Below are 18876 nucleotides of genomic sequence, written 5' to 3'. Positions count from 1 at the left end.
TGTTGTTTGTGCTTGATTACTGTTTAATTTATTTGGCTTGATTTAATTTCATAAATGTTTACATATTTCCATATGTGTCCCCCCTTGGCTCCTGTATGGTCATGATACAGCCATGTGTCTCAAGTGTCCATTCTGCTGTTGTTAGCTTTAAAGACTGCCCCTCTTTGACTACTGTGTCATTTCCCATTAGAATTTTATATATCGTCATCATGTCCCCTACTCAGTCTTTCCATGTAACTTGAGTCCTTCATCTCTGGAATTAGCCTTGTTGCATGTCTCTGGAGCCTTTACAGTGTGCTTGTGTGTGTGTCTCTCTCTTATATACAGTTTAAGGTTGTATTTCAAGGTGTTATACTTCGCTGAAGTTGAGAGAGTGTCCGCAGGGAGCCGCGAGGCAGCGTATGTGTATGCGGTGGTGAGCGCGGGAGCGGCGTACAGCGTGACGGCGTCCTGCGCCCGCGGCAACATATCCACCTGCGGCTGTGACGACCGCAAGCGGGGCCGGTACAGCGCCGCGGGCTGGAAGTGGGGCGGCTGCAGCGCTGACGTCAGGTGAGTCATCACGGGTCTGGACCTAGATTCACGAAGCTCCGTCTATCTCTTCGTAAATATGTGTGCTACAAAGGCTCCTAAGTACTGGCTAAGAACGCGCCAAAGGGCGATTCGGAACAGTATACTTACGAAGATTTTTAAGTAGTTCACTTAGGTCTCGCTAGATGTCACTTGGGCTTTTAGTTTGGCCAATCAGAGAGAAGGTAACATTTTTCATCTTACAGCTGTTGCCAATCACGACGCTGGCATATCGGAGCTTATCCGTTATCACTTGCCACTTATTTACGTCGAATTTTCTTATAAAATTAGTATATTTCGTAGTAAAACTATGTTTTTTCAACTTGTACAGTCAGCACCGACATTGTAGTAAACAAATATGTTACATTTTTTGTTTACCTACGTAATTCTAAGAGATAGTGTATAGCTTTCCTTGTCGCTCCCAAGATTTGAGAAGTGATGGTATTTATTTACGTATATATTTACCTAAATTTACCCAAGGGCCTGACTTGTTACACAGCCAAATTGTGTAATAGGAAGAGGTCTTGGACCCCTGCTTCCCCCTCTCTTTTTTAACAGGCCATAATAGTCCATATAGTCATAATTATAGGTTTAAGTATTCAATGAGAAAAGTTTTTAAAGTTTTTACCCTTATCCTTACCTAAGATCATTTGTCCAGCATATTTTTCTTTTGTCTCACCCAGATTTAATTTCAAAATAAAACCAAACAAAATAAGTAAAAAAGGGGTATGTATAGCTAAGGTACACCCATAGCTATACTTATTACAAGGTGAACAGGGGCATTTGGTGATAGTAAATGCTCCCACCAGCCCAGGTTCATAACCTCTATTATTTCATGTTCACCAGTGTTTATTTACTTAATAACTACTGGTATAATATCTTGCTATTATAAAACATTCTACTATCATAAAAGACATATTAACTACAAGTTTCAAGCAGAGAATGCATATATAGTTAATACGAAGGACTCCTCTTGACGAAACTCTCCAGCTAAAATGTTTTGTTTATAATAAAATCGATCCTCCGTGTTGTGTAGTAGAGAAAAATTGAGTTATATCCAGTTTACGTAAAGTTACAAGTGGTCGAGCCTGTCCTTAAATCGAGGCGGTTTACCTATGAAGATTTTCCTTCTTAAATGCCTACCTGAATACCGACGTAGCCGCTACGAAGATGCTAAGATAAAAAACGTTCGTAAGTACGTACGTAACTGCTTCGTGAATCTGACCCCTGGTTTGTTGCCACCCCTCGCTTGATATCTAGATAATATTTATCAACGACAGTTCAACCCGTTCTCGCAAATTTAATAAGTCAATATTGACTTATTAGTTGCGTGCATAGGTGACATACTAAACATAATAGTTTCCCTTGAAAAGCTTCATAGAAAACACCGACCTTACCTAACCTACTTAGTATGTTAAAATAAGCATCTTATAGCTTCGTAATTACAATTGTTACTTAACCTATTATAGGTATAGGTTAGGTAATAATTGTAATTACGAAGCAATAAGATGTTTATCTTAACATACTAAGTAGGTTAGGTAAGGTCCGTGTTTTCTATGAAGCTTTTCAAGGGAAACTATTATGTTAAGTATGTCACCTATGCACATATTTAATAAGTCAATATTGACTTATTAAATTAAATTTGTGAGAACGGGTTGGTCAGTTTGCTAGAAATCGGTGTCTCAGCCCGTTCTCGTAAGCGCCCCCATCGTCAAGAAACTATCGTACTAACGGGCCTTATCCTAACCTTATCATATATATATTATTGAATGTGACCAAAAGAGTGAGATTAATGATTCTAGCAGGAATCTTTTCTATTTTTTCTCACATTTTTTCTTCACTTGAGAAGGAAGTTGAAAAATTAACTCTCCCAAGTTCATTTTTACAGTTTATTTGGCCTGACGCTAAGAGTTAACTCTTGGCAACATTGTCAGAGGCACAGTTGAAATGATTACAGAGTTTATTGTTGCATGATTTGTACCCGTAAATTTATATTCTTCTACGTAGGCCTAATATCTACGACTGGTGCCAATATGTGCACAAATATTATCAATATTTTTATCTTGCGCTAGTAAACTCTCGCTTTGAATATTACGTTATGGACGCGAATTCTCTCGAAGACATTCAATGTACAATGGCAAAAGTAGATCCTTAGTATTGGAATATTTCTTACAATGACAGGTTAAAAGAACATCATTTACATTGTCTGGAGAGACGCAGGACAAGGGGGAGAGACAGTCGAACACAGCAAGGGGACAAGGTAATGGAAGCCATCTGTAACGGGACATAAATAAGGTCTTGAAATTGTCATACCAAGACAGAACTCATAACAATGGTTATAAACTGAGGAAATTCCTATGTAATAAGGATACATACAAATGTTGCTTTCGCAAATTGTTGCAGTCAAATGGAATAAATTTCCAGCTGGCAATACTGAGGTCAAAACTATATTTTAAAAAATTGTATAAATACATGAGTGAAAATAGTGGGGGTCTAAATAGGACGTGTGTCGTATAGGCCAGTAGACCTACTGTAGTGTTCCTTACTTGAGCGGTTATAACAGAGGTGGCGTCTCCCGCAGCTTCGGCATCCAGTTCGCGCGCAAGTTCTTGGACGCCCGGGAGGAGGAAGGCGACGCCCGCGCTCTCATGAACCTTCACAACAACAACGCCGGCAGACGGGTGAGTCAGGGACCCCATGGGTGACCCTTGGTGAGTCAGGAACCCCATGGGTGAGTCGTGAACCCCATGGGTGACCCTTGGTGAGTCAGGGACCCCATGGGTGACCCTTGGGGAGTCAGGGACCCCATGGGTGACTCTTGGTGAGTCGTGAACCCCATGGGTGACCCTTGGTGAGTTAGGGACCCCATGGGTGACCCTTGGGGAGTTAGGGACCCCATGGGTGACTCTTGGTGAGTCGTGAACCCCATGGGTGACCCTTGGTGAGTTAGGGACCCCATGGGTGACCCTTGGTGAGTCAGGGACCCACCAGTGACTGGAGTGAGGGGTAGCGTACGATACTTCCCTTGGACCGGGAGTGTTGTTAGGGACTCTCCCGAGGAAGGATCATACAGCATTATTGCATGTGTTCACTGCACTCATATTAGCAGTGAAGTGAGAGAGAGAGAGAGAGAGAGAGAGAGAGAGAGAGAGAGAGAGAGAGAGAGAGAGAGAGAGAGAGAGAGAGAGAGAGAGAGAGAGAGAGAGAGAGCAGAACCCTCACATCTCCCCTCCCTCCACCAGGCAGTGAGAAGCACCCTACGGACGGAGTGTAAGTGCCACGGGGTGTCAGGCTCCTGCACTATGAAGACCTGCTGGAGGACTCTCCCGCCCTTCACCACCATCGGCAGGCACCTCCTCCACAAGTACAACAGGGCCAAGCCCGTCCTCGTCCACAAGGTACGTTGGTCAGTAAGCTATCATTGTGGTCTTAATAACCCGCCAGAGGTTGTATCTTAACCGCACTAATAATGGCTGCTCAGTACCAGGTAGTACACTTTATATGTATAATGAAAGGAATACACATTAGTAGGTCAACTCCATTCCTCGATGTACATAACAAACACGCAAATGGAATGAGGAATGTCACTATGGTTTGACTTCACTCTTGGATCAGAGGTGGTGTTGACCTGCTATTTAATATGTAGGCCTCTAATTATTAACATACTTGACAACGTTAATTATGGGTGAGCTGTTTGTATTAGCCAAAACAATTTGGTATGGCCGTCGAGTATTGGCTTCAAGGCCTCGAGTATAATTAAACCATCGAGTATTGGCTTCAAGGCCTCGAGTATAATTAAACAATCGAGTATTGACTTCTGTTTAAATGAATAGCAGTTAATATTGGCTTAATAAGTATGTATATAATAACTTGCTATGCAAATTCGTATTTGTCTGTTCATAAAATACATAATAGACTAGTTACAGTCTACTCGTACATGTAAATACGAGTTACATACAGGCAAGGTATATATTGCTGGCAGGGCAGGTCCTGTGGACGAAGGTCTTTGCAGTCTCCGTGGTGTAGTGGTAAGACACTCGCCTGGCGTTCCGGGAGCGCTTTGTCATGGGTTCGTATCCTGGCCGGGGAGGATTTACTGGGCGCAAATCCTTAACTGTAGCCTCTGTTTAACTCAACAGTAAAATGTGTACTTGGTTGTAACAACGATTCTTCGCGGCGGGGATCGTATTCCAGGGACCTGCCCGAAACACTAAACGTACTAGTGGCTGTACAAGAATGTAACAACTCTTGTATATATCTCAAAAAAAAAAGGTATTTTGAGGTCCTGGTTATGTAGTCGAGAAAACGTGACTTATGTACGGGTTATGTAAGACTATAGATGAAATGTACAAAATCTGAACTGATGTTTACAAACAATAGTAGAACCTTTGTTCTACTTCAAGTTCAAGTTCAAGTATGTTTATTGAGACAAGAAAAGAATATATCTCAAAGAGATAGAGTAGTTTAGGCTATTTCTACCCCCAATTTTGTTCTACTATTGTTTGAGTACAAACAACAAAACCTTTGTTTACAAAAGGTTTGGTACTTTCGAAGTTTTAAAGAGTGTAATACAATTAAATAAAGTAACAATAAACCTAACAACGTATCCTAGGCATAAATAAGCAATCCTAGGCTTAACATACGCAATCTTAGGCATAATTCAGTACAGGAATGATCTGTATTAGGCCAAGGGAGAATTAGGTTGGGTTTTGACTACTTTCTCAGGCTTCGACAAAAATTTTTATGCAAAATATTGATGTGTTGTAGGGGAGATTGCGTACTATAGTTACTGTGAGTGTTTGGGCGGCAGGTTGGCCTGTTCAGCGCACCAATATATACAAAAGAAGCTGCTCGCCTGTGCTGACGTGGCGTTACGATGGGGGTCCCTCTACCCCCAGTCGTCCGGGCTCAGTCTGTGGGACTAGAGTTCTCTGTGCGGGCTGGTTACCCGGAGATTGCCCTGGCTTGTGAACTGCTCTCTGTCCCTGTGTTTGCGATTTATGGGGTAGAGTTGGTAACGGCCCGTAGGGCCATTGTGAAGTTTGCAGAGGAGGCGGCGTATCGCGATTTTCTCCGGCGATACGAGGGGCGGACACTGCCCCTGCCGGATGGTGCGGGCACTGTCACCCTCTCGGATAGAAGTGGTGCACTTACTTACATCAGTGTGCATGGGGCTCCCTTGGAGTTTCCAGAGGCTCTGCTACGGCGGTATTTCGGGCGGTTTGGCGCAGTTGTTAGTGTGAGAGTGAACGTGGTGTCTTCTAGTCCTCTTAAGGGTGTGAGGTCTAACATTCGCACCCTGGGCATGAGACTCCGGGCGGATATTCCGTCCTCTGTGCGCCTTATGGGGTTCAACGTTCGGGTGTTTTACGCCCGTCAGCCGCGGACGTGTTATCGTTGTGGTCTTTTGGGCCATCAGGCTGCTGACTGTTCTGCGCCTCCTGTTGCACCAGTGAACCTCTTCAGTGAGGAGGATTTCCCGCCCCTTCCTGTGGGGGATGATTCGGTGGGTATGGACGTCTCTTCGGCTGAGGAGGTGCCCTCTGTAGCAGCTGTTGCTCCGCCTGTTGCGCCCCCTGTTGTTGCCGCATCTCCTCCGGAGGTTGGGTCCTCGCCTAGTGCTCCAGCTGGTGTCCCTGAGCCTCTTCCGCCTGCCGTTTGCTCGGTCCCCTCGTCTTCCAGTTCTTCCTCTGCTGTGTCTGTCCCGGTCCCTGCGCCCTCGCCGTCTGTCCCGGCTGTGCTGGGAGCTGAGGTGGATCCGGAATTCCCTCCTGTGCCTGGCCTGGTGCCCCGTGTGGTTGAGGAGGCTGCCGTGCTGCGGCGTGCGTCGGTTCGCTCGGTTGGTGCTGCGCGGGTCGCTGAGTCTGCCTCCGGGTCTGATGATGTGCGGCCCGAGCCTAAGCGTTCCCGGCGTTCTTCTGTGTGGGCTGATGTTGGCGACTTCGACGAGTGTCGTCCTTCCGTTGACGGTGGCGTGGCTCCGGATGTGGTGCACACTACGGTGGTGGCGGAGGTACACTTGCCTGAGGATGCCGGTGCCGGCGTTTCGGCCTCAACCTCTGGTCCGGTGTCCGAGGGTCCTGCGTCGGATGGCTCCGGTTCTTCGTGGGCGGTGGTTCCCCCTGCTGTAGTTGGTGGTGAGCGGGGTGGCCTGGTGGTGCTGTTGAGAAAGGATGCTCGCTCTGGATGTTCTGTGGCCCCTTCCTCGTTACCCGTTTCCTCGGCAGCGGTCTTGCCGCCTCTTCCGTTTCCTGCAGTCCCTTCCGTGTCTCCTGCGGTATCCGTGGAAGTGCTGTCGTCTCAGCGTCCGACACCTGCTCCGATGGCGGAGGCGTGGCAGGCTCGGCGTCCCTCGTCCGCTTCTCCGGTGTCATCTGCTTCCTCGAAGGGCGTGGTTGGCGCTCCCCAGCCTCGTTATGCGACTTGCGTCAGTGACCTTAGGCTTTGGCCGATGCCGCCAGATATAGATGTTCCCGAGTTTATGATACCCGCTCGAGCGCGGGGGATCAAAAACCCTACCGACCTTGAAGATCTCGTCTGGGAAGCTTACAAGTCGAAATATCCTCGTGAGCAGTTCCCGGAGAAGTACATTTCTTACGAGGTTCCTCGCAAGTGATTTCTATGTATTTTGTGTTGCCTGGTTGTGGGGTGTGTATGTGGGTGGGTGGGGTGGGTATTGTTTCCCGGTTCCTGCGTGCTCCGGTTTGTTTTTTTTTTTTTTTTTTGTATGGCTCGTGGGGGGGTGTGCGGATCCTATGCGTTAGTGTGTTCGGTTCTGGATGTCGTGTGCACTTGTTTGTCATATTGTGTGCCCTTCAGGCTGTTGGCGTGTGCTCTTTCTGTTTTGCCTTCCGTTTGTTATGGCGGATCTGTTTTCTTTATTGTTATTGTCCTTATTCTTGTATGTTTCTCGCCTCTCTGTATGTATTTGAGGTGTTAGCAGGTTTGTTTTGTGTGCATTTTGTCCTGGGGTTTTCCCTTATGTTTGTTTTACACTGTGTTACTAATTGTGTATTGTTTGTATATGCATTTTTTTGTGGTCAGCCCTTCTGGCTGGTCTTCTATTGATTTGTTCCTTTGTCCTTGTACATATGTGTGCTTTGTACTTTGTTCTATGTTATATTTGTTCTGTTTTTCTTGTACTTTCTACGCATGCTTGCATGTAAAAATAAAAAAAAAAAAAAAAAAAAAATATATACAAAAGAAAGTTTAGCCTCAGGCAGTTTCAACGTAAGTCGTCCATATAAGGATAACCTGCCGTACATGTTGGAGTACAGTCATGCCCTTGTAAGTAGTGGGGTGAGAACTACTAAGCACAGCTGTAGGTGGTGATCACGGTGCTGGGGACACAGTGCTCGCCGTGTTGGGTGTTCCCGCCTGGGAACTCTGGCCCATAACTCATCAGTCCCTTAACTCCCCCCCCCCCCCCCCATATAGCCTGGCCTCCATAACCCATTCGCATGTTAATTGATTGATTGATTGATGAAGATTAAGTCACTCAAGACGTGACACGGGCATGATTAGCCCGAATGTTAATGTTGTTTTAGATTCAGCTAGTTCCAAGTAGCATGGGCTATGGTGAGCCCGTAGTGGACTTAGCTGGCACGGGAGCGGGACTGTAACTGCATATTAATGTGCAAACTTTATTTTATGTTCTTTTAAGAACCCTTAACCTCATCCCATACAGCTGCACCCCTTCCACATGTGCATTTAACCCAAAATTGCACCTGGCCTGCTGTCTGACTTCGCAGTGGTGCTTCTCCTGCCTGTCCTCAGTCTCCACTTGATATAGGTCCCGGACGGACCTGTTCATCGTCACTTTCAACCTCGAGATAATATTTTAATTTGGTATTAATTGTTTGATTTTTAAGTGAGCAACAAGTGAATAGATGCATCAAGTATCTGTGTTCGTAACTGAAGCTTAAGTCATTTAGGGACGAGAAAATCCTGCAACAGTTTCCAAGACAATAAATGTTAAATTTTACTTCTGTGATGGTTTTTGGTTGACGATAACTTGCCACGAACTCTCCTCCTGTAGAGCCCGAGGAGGTCCCCGCCCTTCCTGCAGCTGCGGAGAGCCAAAAGACGCGCCCGACGGCCGCGCAAATCTCACCTGGTGTACTTGCAGAAGAGTCCGAACTACTGCGAGATGAACCCTGCCACGGGATCGCTAGGCACGGTCGGCAGGCGCTGTAACAGGACCTCGAGAGGTAGGTGGGCCTTGGGAGCCTCTGCCCCAGCTGTTAGCTCCAACTCCGTCAGGATTTTAGTTTATAAACAAAATTGAAAGATGAAGATGGTTGTCACAAGGTGAATATTGTTCACTTTGTCTTGTAAAGATCCACCCTCATAATCTTAGGGAAAGATTCGTCGTTCCAATCCTGTCACTCTCCTGCAGGAGCTGGCTTGTAGCTCTACTGCCTCTCCCTGCTCTCAACCCCTGCAGTAGCTGGTTTGTAGTTCTATTCCAGCTCTCTGCTCTTTACTATTACAGTCGTGCACAAAGCTACTTTAATTCCACATCTCTCCTGTAGGCGCTGACGGGTGCGACCTTCTATGCTGCGGTCGCGGCTACAACACCCACCAGTACACCCGCAAGTGGCAGTGTAACTGTAAGTTCTACTGGTGCTGCTACGTCCAGTGTCACACCTGCCAGGAGGAGACGGAGGAGTACACCTGCAAGTGAAGAGCTTCCCCCTGAGGCTGGAGTAGGTTGTGTTTCATCATAGCAGAGGTCTTGCTTCATTCTTAATGGAGGGCTTGTTTGAAACTGTTTCAAACTTATGGAGAGCCTATGCTAAACTAGCGCAAGTGCAGTTACTGAAGGTTCTATCAGAAACTAATTAAAACAGAGTTTAGAACTATTGAAGATACTGTTAATAACATGTTATGGTCGTTTTTGTAATGCATTTTAAACTCCTGCTTAAAGCTTTTGGTGAACAGGCTGTTCGTTGCTAGTGATGGTTATCTCTATAGATGTTTACCTTTGCAACGGAAGAGGCTTCATTTCAACTGTTAAAGGTATTATTAGTTGCAAGACAAGAACCTATTTTCAACTTCAAAAAGTCCTTCCAAAAACTATTGCAAATTCTTCCAAGAAATTAGTAAAATTCTTCTTACAGTGAGGTTCTCTTTGTAGCTACAGAATTTCCTTCCTGTAGGTGTTAGAGGCGTCCTCTATATCTACTGAAAACCTCCATTAGCAGTTACTAAAAGCCATCTGTGAAACTGCTGGGGGGTAGAGGGGGTCCTCTCCGAGTCTGCATAAGGTCCTGCTTGTAACTAGCTGGGGTCTTATTCGTCAGTACTCAAGTCCATTAATGTAAGTCGAAAGTTATTAAATGTGTTACTCCTACCGTCGGCCCTTGCAACTAATGGAGGTTGTTCCTTTAGCTACTGAGAAACGTGTTTGTAAGAGCTAACGCTCTCCACGGTGTGGCTGTAAGTCATGTCATAGAGCCATTGGCTCTCGTGCTTCTCAATATTAAGGACCATATTTGCAACTTCTACTTTCGCCTGGTTGCAAATACCTGAAGATCATGTTTGCCACGACATGAAGCTCCTGCCGGTTGCTACTGAAATGAACACAGGTCCAGCTGACACTTGCTGACATGACCTCAGGTCCAGCTGACACCTGCTGACATGATCTTAGGTCCAGCTGGCACCTGCTGACATGATCTTAGGTCCAGCTGGCACCTGCTGACATGACCTTAGGTCCAGCTGGCACCTGCTGACATGATCTTAGGTCCAGCTGGCACCTGCTGACATGACCTTAGGTCCAGCTGGCACCTGCTGACATGACCTTAGGTCCAGCTGGCACCTGCTGACATGATCTTAGGTCCAGCTGATACCTGCTGACATGACCTTAGGTCCAGCTGGCACCTGCTGACATGATCTTAGGTCCAGCTGGCACCTGCTGACATGATCTTAGGTCCAGCTGGCACCTGCTGACATGATCTTAGGTCCAGCTGGCACCTGCTGACATGATCTTAGGTCCAGCTGGCACCTGCTGACATGATCTTAGGTCCAGCTGGCACCTGCTGACATGACCTTAGGTCCAGCTGGCACCTGCTGACATGACCTTAGGTCCAGCTGACACCTGCTGACATGATCTTAGGTCCAGCTGGCACCTGCTGACATGACCTTAGGTCCAGCTGGCACCTGCTGGCATGACCTCAGGTCCAGCTGGCACCTGCTGACATGAGCTCAAACAAATTGCACTTACTCCAGATACAGCATCGTTGCTTCTCTGCTTTGTGTGATATCGTTAAGCAGCATAAAATGCTGTGGAAACAGAACTCATGCTTCCTATTCTAAAACCAGTATGAGTGTTTAATATGCTAAAAGTGCGTTGACAAAGTCGGTATACCAAGCATTTAATATTGAGTGAAAATCATAAGTGAAGCGACTTTGAGGTGATTAACTGTGTATTTTACGCAAACATATAAATAAATATAATCTTCAGTCATTCCAACATTTTTCTGAGCCTGCCAGACCACCTGTCATCTCACAGCTGCAGCTGCTGCACCAGGGACGTGGCCACCTGTCATCTCACAGCTGCAGCTGCTGCACCAGGGACGTGGCCACCTGTCCTCTCACCGCTGCAGCTGCGGTGAGGGACGTGGCCACCTGTCATCTCACAGCTGCAGCTGCTGCACCAGGGACGTGGCCACCTGTCATCTCACAGCTGCAGCTGCTGCACCAGGGACGTGGCCACCTGTCATCTCACAGCTGCAGCTGCTGCACCAGGGACGTGGCCACCTGTCATCTCACAGCTGCAGCTGCTGCACCAGGGACGTGGCCACCTGTCATCTCACAGCTGCAGCTGCTGCACCAGGGACGTGGCCACCTGTTTTCTCACCGCTTCAGCTGCTGTACCAGGGACGTGGCCACCTGTCATCTCACCGCTGCAGCTGCTGCACCAGGGGCGTGGCCACCTGTCATCTCACAGCTGCAGCTGCTGCACCAGGGACGTGGCCACCTGTCATCTCACAGCTGCAGCTGCTGCACCAGGGACGTGGCCACCTGTCATCTCACAGCTGCAGCTGCTGCACCAGGGACGTGGCCACCTGTCATCTCACAGCTGCAGCTGCTGCACCAGGGACGTGGCCACCTGTCCTCTCACCGCTGCAGCTGCTGCACCAAGGATGTAGACACTTGCCACAGACTCATCACTTCTGTATATAAACTCATTACTGTGCTGAACTCCTTATATAATCATAACAATATAATTGCTGTACCTCTAGCTATGCATACAAGGGTCCAGGTAGTAGAGTTGGGTTCCTTCTCGACTCACAGTCGAGAATTTCTGGTTTGCATCCCGGGCGGAACAGAAATAGTAGGACGCGTTTACCATCACCTAATCCACCTGTTCACCTAGCAGTAAATAGGTACGCAGGAGTTTGTCAGTTTGTGGTGGTCAGTTGGTCAGTTTGCATCCTGGGGAGAGTCAGTATAGTTCGACCTTTGAGGTAGGGGGGTGACCTCGATATAAGCCCCAGTAGGTGTATATATTCACTGGCTACCTGTTCCCCGGCAAAATAAATTCAACAAGTCAACCCTAAACTTGTAGCATGAACGAGTATGGTGAAGATAATGTATATGAGTTTCATAATTTTCTCTGTTGTGAGTCAAATATTGTAATGTGATATGTATTTCTAATTTCGATAAAATACTCTCTATCTTTTATTAATCCTCTGGGTCACATGCTTACATTTTAGTATATCAGAATTTTATATATATATATATAATATATATTATATATATATATATATATATATATATATATATATATATATATATATATATATATATATATATATATATATATATTATATATATATATATATATATTGTATATTATAATATTATAATTTTAGTTCATTTTAGTATGCTATAAAGAAAACACTTGTATAACCAGTCACTCTAATGCCAAATGTATGAGACCACAGTCCTAATAGAGTAGTTACCCTTAAAATGTTTATTTTCTATATTAAAAAAGTAACCATAGAAAACTAATTTCTTGGAGAGTCTACAATACATTATAAAATACTCTAATGTCATATAAAGCTTAATTTATATTTTATATGTGCATTGAATGACAAAAGAATAAATTAGAATATTACACCTGTATAGGATATCAGATCCAGTATATGGTTATCATATATTCACAACTATTATATTCTTCCAATTTTTAGTCTTGAAATTTCATAAATAATTTATAGAGGAGATAGATAATTAACAAAATCACTGCTAGCCACTAATAGCAGTTAACCTGGTACGGTTAAAATACTGGAGTAACTAGTTATATATATATATATATTGTTTCGTGGTGAATCTAAGAATGATCTAAGGTCTTGATATAAAATTCATTTTGTGTTCCCTTCCATATTACATCATGATAGCCTCCCGCAGCACGACGGATCTTTCAGTAATAAGATAATAATATTGATGTTTGCGCCTGTACCCGCACCAACACAATGTAACGTACCCGCACCAACACTGTGTAACGTACCCGCACCAACACAATGTAACGTACCCGCACCAACACAATGTAACGTACCTGCACCAACACTGTGTAACGTACCCGCACCCACACTATGTAATAAGTAGTCACACCACACAATGAAACACAACCACACTCTCAGTGAACGCCCACTGATGCATTCAACCAATAATAAGTGATACTTATTAAGTTAAATATACAGATAAATAAGTTATATTTTGCGGTGTTCCTCCCACCCTCCCCAAAATCCTATCTTAATGTGGTCTTCGCCTGGAGGTGGAGATCCGCTTACCGTTCTGGTAAATTCTTATGTTACCGTTGTAAAATGCTTGCAAGATGGTACGCTTTCATCCCGGTAATCAAGATATAACTCGGTCAGTCACCCTTACTTATTATAAAGTATATTTCTTCATTTGGCGTTCCATTCAGATCTACAGTATTTATATACAAAATATAGAATATGTACTGTACTCCAATCTGGTATATTTGTATTTCCAGCAAACTGTGGCTGGCTAAATAACAGGTGACTGTTATTTATAAATACTGTATTTATAAAAAAAATATAGAATATGTACTATACTCCAATCTGGTATATTTGTAGCTCCAGCAAACTGTGGCTGGCTAAATAACAGGTGACTCTGAGAGTACATAACCACAATACCTACGTTAAGCAGAGGTGTATATACCAAGAAGGGTAACTAATAATTAATTGGATTTCTTTATTTGCAACCATCTATTTTCTATAGAAAAGCAAAAATCAACAAAACAACGCTGTGGTGGTAAGAGAAGACAAGATACAGGACTATTTGCGTGGACTTACGAAGCTTCTTCGAATATAATTATTGGATACGAACCAGCAAATTCCCCCAGAATGCAAGTTTTCCCGAAGAAATAGTAAAATAAATCAGTAAAACTGGTATAGTATGATATAAATGCAGCATGCATTGGTCCTCGCGTCTAAAACCACACAAATTACTACCAGTCTCCTGACTGTATTGTCAGGCAGTAAACGTCTCGCCGTTATTCACCCAAAATAATTACTGCTTCTTGATTGGCCTAAGACATCTATTAACTGGAATGTCATTGGCCAAAAAACACTAAGTCAGGAGCGGGCGGCTGGTGAGAGGAGGTGGGCGTCAGTGCTGCCAAACACGAGCTGAGGGCTGGTAGTCGTTATGTCCTCCATTCTACAAGAGGTATGAACATTGTACATTTTCAATTATACATTGCAGTTTCATTCTCCTTTTACACACTATATTATTCAAAGACCTTTGTTTGTTAATTGAATTGCGGTGCTATGAGATAGATGGAGTAAGCGTAAGTTGCTGTGAGGTATATTTGCTTGTGTCCCTACCTAAGTGATCTATTTCTAGTGTTCAAGAGGGCGAGAGGCAGGTAAGGCCAAGACAAGGAGCACGTCAAGGTAACATTACCTTGAGTGTTATTGGACGGTGATAATTGCCCAGGAGGAAACTGTCGGGCATTTCCGCCAATGGACAAGGGGGTTTATAATTCCTGTTCTAATTCTCAGTCATGTAAAACAATTATAGCATAGTGCAAGGACATTGAAGGTGTAACTTAATCCGTCCTCCAAAAATTTTAGCACCTAACGGTAATAGGAATGTAATGTCCTTGCTCTTGAAAAATAAGTTCGAGTTGTACTACTGAAATTCTAAAAGATACGAAGCAGAATAAAGCATAAACCTAGCCTTCCCTGGCCCAGGGCTTTAAGCAAACCTAGGTCTAACCTACGCAGTTTTGGGCCTAATTCTGCACATTATATGTGATACTAGGCCTAGGAAATTACATTTGGTTGTTTTCTTTTCCCGTTTTTTTTTCCAAATTATACCACAAAACTTGGCCTTTTTTTGTGCAACAATAAATATATTTTTCTTCCATCGTATTGTTTTATGTTCTCGTATTGGCATCCTTGGTGATATATAGCGCCCTCTGATTACTCTGCACATTTGGTGGTGCTACATAGCCTTCACGGTTTGGTGCCTTCTTTTGATAATTACTTACTTTAGAATGACGGGTTTTATTTTCTGTCAGCCGTTAATTGCAGAATTGTATCCCGGGTAGAGGGCGCGAGCGGTGGTTCCTGAGGATGTAAGGGTCATCCTGTGTAATAGTGGAGTACATTAACAAGGAATATACACCGTGGGGTGTACACATGTAGTTTATTTTAGTCCAATAAATAAGTGTAACTGCCTTAACCCTCCAGAGGATTAAGACCCTCTGATAGGCTTTTTTTTATATAAATATTTAGGTACATCTGCTTTTATGCTAAAAGATCCACATCATACAGGATGGTTAGTCATATAGGATTATGTGATCAATAGTCTGCGCTGGTAGACTCTGGATGCATTATGAGAATATTCTCAAATTCCACATCAAACCAATATTGGGAAACTATTAATATGTAACGAGATTCCCTGAAATTAGTGTACATATAGAACTTCGATATACACATTTTTATGAATAAGTTTAATACAAGCCTATAGAGTACTCTCATATCCGTCTTCACAAATGCTACCGGCCACTGCTCACGGAAGTAAATATTGTATTAGGCTTCAGAGAGTTTCAGGGCATTTTTCCATTTTAAGTGCGCTTGTTTGGAGTGTCGCATAGGTTTGATAATTGTATTTGTGAGATAATTGTGAATTGTATTTATATTGATAAAATGGAAGTTTATGTATAGAACCCAAATTAAACTAGTAAATTCTACAGGGAGTTACAGGAGGTTTAAACTCTTGTGTATATAGTTAACTTGGCTCTCTTATATTGCAATCCTAAAATTAGTGCATATTGGTTGATGAATAAGCTGTTGTGATGGCCTTAACCCAGTCACAGGCGCTAGCCTAGGCCTCAAGACCTACTGCAAACCAAAAAAACGGTACGAAACACACTTTCTAGAATTTATCAATATAATAATGTAAAAGTATTTTAAGAAAAAATAATGATACTCTTTAATATTGTGCAATCATATGTAAGCCAAATAACTTTAGAAACTGGAGGCTAACCCTAACTCTTGACGAAGCAGTTTTTAATATAAGTCAATGAGTAATAGTGTATACACACTTAAAGTAGATTACACAAGTACACAATCTTTGCCAGGTTTGATTTGATGATTCCCAAATGACATTACTTTAAAATATTTCAATCTTTATTTTTTATATTAATCTAGCATTTAAGGAACTTGTGGAGGAAAATTAGCCTATTGGGTTAGTCAAATACTTATCTTAGGTTTACCTGTTCAGGGATTAAAATATGGCTATGCATTACTAGCATTTTTTTAATTATACTTGGAAAAATTTGCATTTTAAAATATGCTCCCCCCTGCAATAGGCAATTTGCTATAAGCACAGCAAATACGTGGTCCCACCATCTTAAATGTTGTCGTGCATGACAATACGCGTCTTAAATTATAGTTAAGAACCCTTAAGGAGCGAAGACGCCAGTGCGGTCTGCTGCATGATGCGAGGAGGACGTGTTGCTCCGCATCTTCGTGTTTGCACGTGGCTGCTGCAGCTAGATGTTGTGAATTTGTTCTCGACTGTTGCAGTGATACAGTGCCTTTGTGTATCGAGGAAATGGCTGAGGCGGTCTGCCTAGGTGATGGAAGATCCTGTACTGGGCCTGGAGAGTGTGACAGTGGGGATGGCAGACAGGATGATACTAGGCCGTATCAAGCAGTAGTAAACAGATATAAACGGAGAAATATTCAAAGACAGCGAGACGAAGACAGTGAGGAGGAAATAACAAAGAGACCAAAAAATGAAGACATGCTCAGCAGGACGCGGGAGATGCAGACTAATGGAAGGAAGAGGCTGTTGTTCCCTACAGCATGTCAACTGAATTTCCATCAAAAGCTGGAGTGGACGGTTCGTTTGGCTAAGGAGTTTTTTGAATATGAACCACTATTCAAGGAGGGTCTTCACCGGCCCTACATAACAGTTGGGACAGAGGAGGCCGTGGAACACCTAACGAAGGATGGGTTTGAGAATATTGTGATGGTTACTCCGGAAAAAGGTATGATGTACACCAAGGTCATAGTGTTTAAGTATCCAACTTATTTGGATCCTGATTATCTATTGCTCAACAATGATAGTGTTGTTTGGGCAAAGAGGAACAGTGTTCGTGGTGAAAAACAAAGCCAGGTTGTTGCCTTGGTAAAGGGTGAGGCTCCAGAAAGAATTTTTGTGCAAGGACTAGGCTACAGGAAAGTTGTAAAATACATTGAGGAGCCCATATTATGCATGAAGTGTTCTCGTTGGGGACATATGGCTTGGAAATGCCAGTTTGACTCCAGGTGTCGGTACTGTGGTAAGAAACACGACTCTCGAGAGTGTAGAGTCAAGATTAAAAACGGTGAAAAAATCGTCCCATCTTGTTGCAATTGTCGAGGAAGCCACAATGCTGGTTCCTATCTATGTCGCATGAAGCCTCATCTGAGAGACTCGAGGACGGGTGCTACAAGCAGGATAGATGTATCCTCGAAGGAAGGAAAGATTGTGCAGCAGGAACATGGAGGAAACAGTTGGAAGCCAATGACAGCGCCTATGAACAATGTGTGGGAGAAAGGAACAGAGACAATTAAGGCGAGCCTAGGGAAAGTAGGAAATGCAGCTGAAAAAATTAAACCTTGTGGAAACAAGGTTCAGGTCAATATAGTGAACTCTGAGGTTGGTACTCAAATATTGGAATATCTAAAAAAACTAGAAAAGAGGATTGAGGCATTAGAAAAATTAACTATGGGGGGTAGACGGGGTGAAGATGGTGGTGAAACAGGACGTGAAGTGGAAAGTGAAACAGGACGTGAAATGGAAAGTGAAACAGGACGTGAAATGGAAAGTGAAACAGGACGTGAAATGGAAAGTGAAACAGGACGTGAAATGGAAAGCCAAACAGGACGTGAAATGGAAAGCCAAACAGGACGTGAAATGGAAAGCCAAACAGGACGTGAAATGGAAAGCCAAACAGGACGTGAAATGGAAAGCCAAACAGGACGTGAAATGAAAAGCCAAACAGGACGTGAAATGGAAAGTGAAACAGGACGTGAAATGGAAAGTGAAACAGGACGTGAAATGGAAAGTCAAACAGGACGTGAAATGGAAAGTGAAATAGGACGTGAAGTGGAAAGTGAAACAGGACGTGAAATGTGCGTTGAAGAAAGTAAGGAAGAACATGACGTATTGATGATAGAGGATAGTCAGGAAAATGAACTTTCTAGTAGTGTTAGCGTTCAACCTTCTGTAGTGACAAATGTCGAAACAAAGGTTAAAGTAAAACGGTATAGAGAAATAAGAAAGAAATTAGATATGAATAAGATCACCTTTGATGCTAGTAGCTGTTGTGCAAATGAGGAGAAAGCAGAAATGTTACAGTGTTGGGAGAGTCTGTCTGAGAAAATCTCGTATCTCATGGAATGTGACAGACAGGGCAAAGGTAGTTTTATTAAATCATGGATGAAAGTAGAGTGAGAATATTATCTTGGAGCGTTAATGGGTTAAAATCTAGTGCGGTGGATGTACACTATTATACTCTTAGATAGTACTATATTAACCTGATATGTTACATGGGATTCTTGTATTTGTACTCACTGAATTTGTGCGCCCCTTTAGGGACTTGAAGTATGGGAAGGGGTAGAAATAGCCTAAGCTAATCTTCTTTTTTTTTTTTTTTTTTTTTTTTTTTTTTTTAACTTGTCTCAATAAACCTACTTGAACTTGGAAGACCATTATGTATTAAAGTGTCAAATTATGGATAACCATAGAAATAAGGAAATAAGTAGTGTACCA

General features: G+C 43.5%; 1 protein-coding gene across 3 annotated transcripts in view; it reads left to right on the top strand.

Annotated features, from left to right (window-relative positions):
• Positions 1-12246, top strand: part of Wnt2 (Wnt oncogene analog 2) — a 146204-nt gene extending 133958 nt beyond the window's left edge. For all 3 annotated transcript variants that reach the window (XM_069307616.1, XM_045736051.2, XM_069307620.1), the window contains 5 exons: positions 384-552; positions 3152-3251; positions 3813-3968; positions 8609-8780; positions 9105-12246. In XM_069307616.1, coding sequence (XP_069163717.1) covers positions 384-552; positions 3152-3251; positions 3813-3968; positions 8609-8780; positions 9105-9256 — 749 coding nt within the window. In that variant the 3' untranslated portion in view covers positions 9257-12246. The remainder of the gene's footprint in view (positions 1-383; positions 553-3151; positions 3252-3812; positions 3969-8608; positions 8781-9104) is intronic.
• The last annotated feature ends 6630 nt before the right edge of the window (positions 12247-18876 follow it).

This window comes from Procambarus clarkii, chromosome 6, assembly GCF_040958095.1.
Source record: "Procambarus clarkii isolate CNS0578487 chromosome 6, FALCON_Pclarkii_2.0, whole genome shotgun sequence".
In the NCBI taxonomy this organism is placed as follows: Eukaryota; Metazoa; Arthropoda; class Malacostraca; order Decapoda; family Cambaridae; genus Procambarus; species Procambarus clarkii.
Note: the sequence above shows the minus strand (reverse complement) of the source record. Positions and strands in the feature narration are given on the sequence as shown.